This window comes from Sitophilus oryzae, unplaced genomic scaffold (assembly GCF_002938485.1).
Source record: "Sitophilus oryzae breed Bouriz unplaced genomic scaffold, Soryzae_2.0 scaffold_1637_pilon_pilon, whole genome shotgun sequence".
NCBI lineage: Eukaryota > Metazoa > Arthropoda > Insecta > Coleoptera > Curculionidae > Sitophilus > Sitophilus oryzae.
The window spans coordinates 542,882-551,436 of NW_022146322.1; the positions used below are offsets into that span (position 1 = coordinate 542,882).

An 8,555-nucleotide genomic window follows, 5' to 3' on the forward strand; every position below is an offset into this window, starting at 1 on the left:
TCCATAGAATATACAAACATAATGTGAATGGGCACCTTAACAAGGTTTATTTTTCAACCACAAGGTGCCCATATGGTAGATCATAAGTTGAAAATGATGTCTACTAGTGTTTTCAAAAATAAAAATTTCAGAGATTCTTTTGAGATATTGATCAAGAATTAAATGTCAGGTCTCAGAAATTCTGTCAACATTGAATTGGGAAACATAAAATTTGCTTTTGTAGCGTAAACACAGATAATAATATTACACAGGCCGGCATATAAAACTATGTATAAATAATAATAAAAATGTATAAATATTATAATTACATTATTTGTATTTATTATGTTATATACAGGGTGTTTCAAAAAACATGTGCCACAAAAACATGTTAAAGTCTTAATATTTTTTCGATTTATTATAATTTTCTTCCAAGTACTTACTTTTAGTGTTTCCAATGAAATTTTGAGGGTAAAAGTTACTATAAATACGACATATCTTAAAGCTAAAAAAGTGTCGATATATTCACCATGGACGTCCATATTGCATATGGGTTACCACTGGAATATTTTTCTAAAAAAGCATGTACTCCACTGACATTTTTTTCTTTTGTTGGCGAAATAGTTAAGCAGTTTAATGCCGATTAAAAGTTGTCTCTTGATATTTTGTCGAGTTAATGAGGTAAACGCAATTTTATTAATTTGCCTTCATCCAAGTCTAACCGCAACCTTTTAAAAAATTTGACAATAAATGATAATTGCCAAAGTTTTAAATAAGTACTCATTGATTCCTCATCAAAAATATGAAAAAAACTTTTAAAAACCTATAAATATGGGTGTGGAAACGCATAGTTTTAGAAAGTTATTCAGGAGTATGCCACGCATCACGACTATCGGAAATTCTTCGAGGCTGTAAAAGAAGTATACGGTCCAACTAAGAAGGCAAGATGCCCAATCATGGCACAAAATGGCGAACTTCTAAAAGAGGAAGAGCAAATCAGAAACCGCTGGAAAGAGCATTACAGCCATATCCTTAACCAAGAAAACAACCCCAATATGGAAGCACTCAACATAATACCTCAGTATAACAGCCTCGATGTATTAGACATTCCAATAACAGAACAGGAAATAAAGGACTCCATAAAACAGCTTAAAAACAACAAATCAGCTGGCTGTGAGGCGATTCCGGCGGAAATCTATAAGTGTGCAAGTAAAGAACTTATTGGTCATCTTAAGGCTCTCTTTGATGTCATATGGGAAAGCGGAGAGGTACCTCAGGACTTTTGCAACGCGAATATAGTGAATATATTTATGAACAAAGGAAGTGCATCAGACTGCGGAAACTACCGAGGAATTTCACTACTGGCTATCGGAGGAAAAATTCTTGCAAAAATTATGTCAAACCGCCTGCACCCACATATAGAAAATATCCTCCCAGAATCGCAAACGGGTTTTCGCACCAACCGCGGTACCGTCGATTCCATATTCTCCATCCGGCAACTACAGGAAAAAGTAAAAGAGCAGCAGTCTAAACTTTACGTTGCATTCATTGATCTAACTAAAGCCTTCGACTCTGTGAACAGAGATGCACTTTGGGCAATTATGAAAAAGTTCGGAGTACCCATCAAATTTCTTACAGTGTGTAAAAGCCTCCATAACAGCAACAAATCAAGAGTGTCATATCATGGATCACTGAGCGATCCATTCCTAACAAACACAGGCGTTAGGCAGGGATGTGTCTTAGCGCCTCCCCTATTCAATATATTCATGGCAGCGCTCTCCATTATAGTGGACAGCAAACTGCAGGAGAGAGGTTTGAGCATTAGATATAGATACAGATACGACGGCGGTCTGTTCAACATAAAAAGACTCAGGGCAAAAACACGTACAAAATTCATCACAGAACTTCAATACGCTGATGACTGTGCTCTAGTTGCTAATACGTTACAGCAATTGCAAGAAATGTTGAACATATATACATGGGCATACGAGGCCTTGGGACTTAAGCTGAATATCGATAAAACTAAAATCATGTGCACTTCCCCGGAAGATCACAACAATGCTATAAAAATCGGAGATGAACTGTTGGAATATGTAGCGGAATTCAATTACCTCAGCAGTTTGATTTCGGAAAGGGCCAATATCGACTCTGAAATTCAACACAGGATTAGCAGCGTCTCAAGAGCATTCTGGAAATTAAAAGACAGGGTTTTCTACAATCATGACTTGAGCACAAAAACGAAACTTGCGGTGTACCGAGCGATAATAATTCCCACCATGTTATATGGAAGCGAAACTTGGGTGCCGTACCGCCGACACATGAACGCATTAAAGCAAGTTGCAACAGAGACATCTTAAACAACTCTTAAGAATAAAATGGTTCCATCACGTCTCAAACGTATCGATCCTTCAAAAAGCTAACTGCGAGAGTATTGAAGTCATGATTACAAAGTCTGGTCACATATGCAGAATGCAAGAAAACCGCATACCAAAATCTCTGCTTTACGGTGAGCTTGTAGACGGTAAGAGGAGGCCAGGTGGACAATTCAAAGGGTTCAAGGATATTTTCCACGAAAACTTAAAGGGAATTAACAAGCAGAATGAGTGGAAAGAGGCAGCTCACAATAGAACGGAATGGAGAAAAATTGTAAAGTCAAATACTCGTCAGCGAGCAATGGCGGTATGTATGGTAGTTTTAGAGTTACAGGATGTTAAAACCTTTTAAAATTAGTTTTTTTTGTAATTATCTTTAATACCATTATTTTTTTTATTTAAAATTGCTGTAGGTTGGACTAATAGTAATATTATTTAATAATAAATTAGGTAGAATATATAATTTTTTAATTTTATTTTTATTTTAATTTTATTAATTGTGATTAATAAAATTGAGTTTATCTCATCAATGAGGCCGAATTCAACAAAATATCAAGAGATAACTTTATTGGTATTAAAAGGTTTACACTTTTTTAGCATCAAAATATGTAGTACTCATAGTAACTTTTACCCTCAAAATTTCATTCAAATCACTAAAAGTACTTGGAGGAAAATTATAATAAATCGAAAGATTATTAAGACTTTAACACCTTGTAGCTACGAAACAAAGCAGAATTGGACCTATTTTGATATGACAAGTAAATCTTATTTTTACGTGAGGAATGAATCTCCCCACGAGAGATGGCACATGTTTTTTGGAACACCCTGTATAAAAAGTCAGTTTAAAGCTATAATTAATTACAAGTTTAAACTAGAATAGTGAAACAGAAATTGAAAAATATGAAACATGTTCATTTTGATTTTGTAAAAACACAAAATCTTGACATATTTATGCTTTTCTTATTGGGTATTGATCAAAGCTAGCATTGAATTCACATTGTTTCTTTATAATAAAACCATACCACTAATACAGTATGAACAAAAAAATAGGACGTCAAAAATAGAGAATTTAATTAAAAAATAAAAGAGATATTTTATCTCGATAGATTTTTGGTTAATTGGAATGTTTGTGTTTACTGCACGAGAGAGAGAGACGTTTGTAGACTAGAATTTGTTATTTAGTTTGACCCTGAAACATTGCCTAGAATCATAAAATCAACGTTATTTGAACTAACAATGTGTTGTACTGCAGCTTACAACCTCAGTGATGATTATGTGTTTAATATAATATAGTAACTAAAATTAAAACATTGATAATAAAAGAACTATTACAGTTGAGGGTTGGAACCTTTGGTGTTACACAGCAAAATCAAAAAACACTAAATCACCACAATACACCAAAACACTTTTACTTTTACACTGGACGCGCGTTTCGCTAACCATGTTAGCATCATCAGCAGATGATTATAAACTCTAATGAGTTTATAAACCAAAAATGAGTTTATTTTTATTACCCTATTTTATTACCTAATGAGTTTATAAACCAAAAAACCAAATCAAACTCTAATGAGTTTATAATCATCTGCTGATGATGCTAACATGGTTAGCGAAACGCGCGTCCAGTGTAAATGTAAAAGTGTTTTGGTGTATTGTGGTGATTTAGTGTTTTTATTTTGCAATAAAAGAACTAAATTAAAAGAACTTTTTTTACTTTCTAGCTTACGGAACTCCGTTTGTTTCCAAGCAGCATTGCGATTGATTATTGTCCACCTGTGGCGCATTTCTCCATATTATACATGTCACCTAACAACTGAGTAATCGGAATTTCGCCGATAGTTTCTTTGAAAAACAGCAATTCGACAGTTATGGGTCTGATGGCTCTTAAACTAGGAACTAGTAGTAGTAGTCTTCCGAACCTGGTAGGTTGTCTGGGGTATCTCATTCTGACATAGTCACCCAAGATACACTGTGCTTGATCTTGAAGCATTTCTACTGGCTGGACATCACACAAACCGGCGGTTTCTATATAAAAAGGATTATATTAATTAAAATTACTTTTTTACTAAATCTCTCTAATTGATTCTTATAATAATACCAAACGATCGAAAAAAAAACGGCGTCAAAGACAACTGCTTAATGAGAATTGGGATATATTTTTCCACTTAATTGTCACGTGTCTTTCACGACATCTAATCAGCTACAGTGGCGGCTCGTGGTTATAAAATCAGGTGAAGAGTTTTTGGTGAGAGTAAAAATTTTTTTAAATTGCGCCGCAGGTGAAAATTTTTTTTGGCGCATTCACCATTTTGTCAACATTTTTTAAAATATTTGAAATTTTTTTTCTGCATTCACCATTTTGTCAACATTTTTTTTGTTATTATTTATACACTAATATCTATAATATTTTCGTTTTAGTTTGGGCTAAAACACATTAAGTAAAAAGAGATACAACCAGTTTTTGATAAACACATTATTTTGCAATCCAGTAAAAATATAATTAAATTTAAATTAAATATAATAAACATTATATACAGTGTCCCCCATAAAGTTGGATTCATATGGACGTTTTTTTTATATTAGAGTTTTAAAAAATCTTTTTGTGGCAATCACTTCTGCTTTGAAAACAACTTAAAATGCACCAAGTCAAAGTTGACAGCTAACATTTGGGAGCATACAAAATATTTAAAAGAAATTTTTAAAAATTGGTTAAATTATTATTATTTTAAAAAAGGTGACTAACAAAATTATGTTTCACCTTTGACTTGGTGCATTTTAAGTTGTTTTTAAAAGCAACATTGATTGCCACAAAAAGTTTTTTTTTAAACTCTAATACCAAAAAAAAACGTTCATATGGATTCAACTTTATGGCGAACACTATTTATTGAAGGGTTTCCCCGAAAAACGTTGTAACCGACATTTTTTTTCAAAATAGAGAATTCAGTGAAATAAGATTGTAATTTTCATAGGTATAACGTTTCAATTATTAGGACCCATTTAATTATTATTCAATTATTACATTAATTATTATTACATTAATGTTTACTAAGCAATATTAACCAAAATAAATTGACTTATTTATATTACTAACCTTACTAATTTTTGCAAATCAGCTCAATTTTTCATGTTTCAAATTGCACACCAAGTCATTGATTGGGTTCATTTTTTAACACATACAAAACAGTTTTAAAACACAACAACAAAACAAACAGCAAAAATCAACAAGTTAAATCAACGAAAACCATTAACAAACAACAATAAATAATCAACAAAAACTTTACAGTCTTTACATGGTTAATTACTCGCCGAAGTAGCCGAATATTAGCATAAAGGAAGACCAAGCGAACTGCCCAAAAACTCATTCACATCGGTCGCCGATAACAAATTTCGGGGCGGGGAATTTACATGCTGCCGCTAGGCTGACGTCACGTTACCATGGAAACCGTGCATCCGCTCGGCTCACAAATATTTTTTCTTTACTTGTGGCTTCGTGGAAACGTAGGCGCGTGCGGGCCAATAATGCTACTTTTTCGGCCGGAATTAACGATGCGGTGGATCTATTATGCAGAGGTCCACCCGAAAAAAAAATAATTTATAAAAAATTACCATTTTATTATTTAGATACATGTAAATATATTAAACTAAATTAATATTTTAAGCAGTAAAGTTTTTTCTCTAATTTGAGTATTTTTTTCGGTGAAGTGCCCCTTCACCTACTGCACCTGACGAGCCGCAACAGATCAGCTAATCAATTTTTTGAACGTTTAAATTAGGACAAACACAGACTTACACACACATTAAACATCCATGTCCAGAGCTGGATTCGAACCAGTAACCTTGCTTACTAGATAGCACTATTGCTCATGCATTTGTAGATGTTAGTAATTATGGCAATCGCTTCTTTAATTTTAAAGAACATAATATAAATAAATATAACATACGTAAGAATTAAAAACAAATTAAAAACAATAATACAGAAAGTTTGAAGCTTTTTGGTTTTACCTTATTAAGTAGTTATCAGGTAGTAATTGTTAATTTTGAAGTTTAACTTGATATAATGTCATTTTAACAGAACGTCAACGATTTTTGTAGACGTATCTGTTTAAAAAAAACTAAAGTGTTCTCGAATAGTTGCATTTAGATATTTTAAATTGTTTTTCTTTGTTCTTTGTATTTTTTTTGCTTCCGACGATGGAAAGAGATAAACTTTCCGAAACGCATTTTTAGTCCCTTAGGCAAATTTGTTTATCTGTAAAGCTAACTGCTGACAATTAGTCTCCGTTGGAGTAACGCAGCAGTATTTACAAAAAATAAATATTTTATTTTGTAGATTTTCTTGCAATGGCGAAATACCCATATAGGACTTTTTTGGAGAGATGAATCCGCCACATAGGTATGACATTTTTTGGCAATTTACTTGCCTCATACTCTTCTTCATTATTTAATGGCACTTACTGCCAGTTGGCCTTAGCAAGAAGGTTGTAATTTATTTTAATATTGAGTAAATATTATTTTTAAATGGTATAGTAATGTGTAAATGGTGTTTTTGTAATGGTGTATAATTGTAATATTATTTTTAAATTAGATCAAAATCGAGAAAAAAAAACGTTTTTTGCACGTGTCTCGAAATGTTCTATAAATATTTTAATCTTTTTACAAGTAGTGTTAAATTTTGACAAGTTTTATGTCAATTTTTAGTAATTGACCTCGCCAAAATTATCATCAATTTTCATTTTCAGCCATCTTTGACGCCGTTTTTTATCATACGGTACTTACGGCTAAAGTAACTAAAGTAATAATAATGCAATTATTATGCAATGTAGAGGAGTAAAACATTAGAAAACAGGTAAAACCTGTTACTATACAAGAAAAAACATGGAAGTATAAACAAAAAAAAAACGCTAATAACTAAAAAAAACGCTAAAAACCCTCGTAAAAAACAAAAAAAAATGTTTGTCCCTTGCGAATATTTCTTATTTATAACTGTTTTTTCTTGTTTATTAGCGCTATTTACTAGTTTATTAATATTTTACTCTACCACCATAATCAACCTTCTTAACTACTCTACTCCCATTTAAAAAAATAATAGTTTATACTAATAACTTTCATTCTTTACAGCGTATGATATTTTTGGTAATATGTTATTTAAAACTTAAAACACTATACCGTATGTTCCCGGATTGCCTTTACAAGAGGAAAAAAACTTTTTTATTATTGACATTTCGAGAACCACCAAAACGCCTTGTTTTTACTACAAAAATGCCTTTTGATTTTTGGGACTGTGACTAAAAATCAACCATATTTTCATGTTTTTTTTAATTTTCTCTATAACGGCATGGAAATTTGAAAAATATAAACGGCATTAAACATTTTAGAACAAGCTAATTTTTTTTGAAGAAGGCATTTTTCTGAAAATGTCAATAATAAAAAAGCTTCTCCTTTTGAAAAGACAATCCGGGGACCATACTGTATATATTAAACATACCTGGAGTAAATAGCAATATAGCTTTCATGCATCCACATTCACTTCCGTCTGGTGATATCTGTCGAAACCGACACATTATTTCCTGAAAAAAATGCTCATGAAAATAATGTTTAATAATTGTTAAAAATTATAAATTTCTTACTTGTATTGTTTTAATCTCTGTAGCTGTGTGAACGTCGTTTGGAAGCCTTTCTCTAGCTTGAGAGCAACCCAAAACAGTGGATAAATCCCACGGGACAGACCATTGGGCCAGATGTAATAAAAACAATTCTTTCCACGATTCTTGTAGTAGCAATAGCTGATCGTGTTTACTGAGCGTTTGGAATGGTGCTAAACAACGGACCCATCGAACTGCCATAAATAGAAGTCTAGCTGTTGTTTCCTATTAGAAGAAATAATTTGATTATAATGAGATGTAAGGTACCAGGTAGGTTTATAAAAAGAGTCTATATGATCGAAATATAAACGACGTCAAAGTTGTGCCGATCAGTGCCCTTATAATTTCAGTAAAATTACAGTAATCTTTCGTTTCAAATATCTGACCGTTTAATGTAAGACGTAGAAGGCAAAGGCCTATATATTTGTCGAACACCAAGTTTCACACTAAATATTGCGCAATTGATTATTCAATAAAGAATAATATGTATTAAGTAAAATACTTAACTAATTAAAACATATACAAATTATAAGTATACCGTGGGGTGCATCGGAACACGAGCACA

The 8,555-nt window shown here is 32.3% G+C and overlaps 1 protein-coding gene across 1 annotated transcript; it reads right to left on the minus strand.

The window, feature by feature from the left end:
• Positions 1-4,110: 4,110 nt before the first annotated feature.
• On the minus strand, positions 4,111-8,215 carry LOC115880576 (nuclear receptor subfamily 2 group E member 1-like; the record flags this gene model as incomplete). Its single annotated transcript, XM_030897832.1, has 3 exons — positions 4,111-4,373; positions 7,834-7,915; positions 7,976-8,215. Coding segments are annotated over 3 exons (585 nt in total), but the record flags the coding sequence as incomplete, so codon positions are not given.
• Between the last annotated feature and the right edge of the window lie 340 nt (positions 8,216-8,555).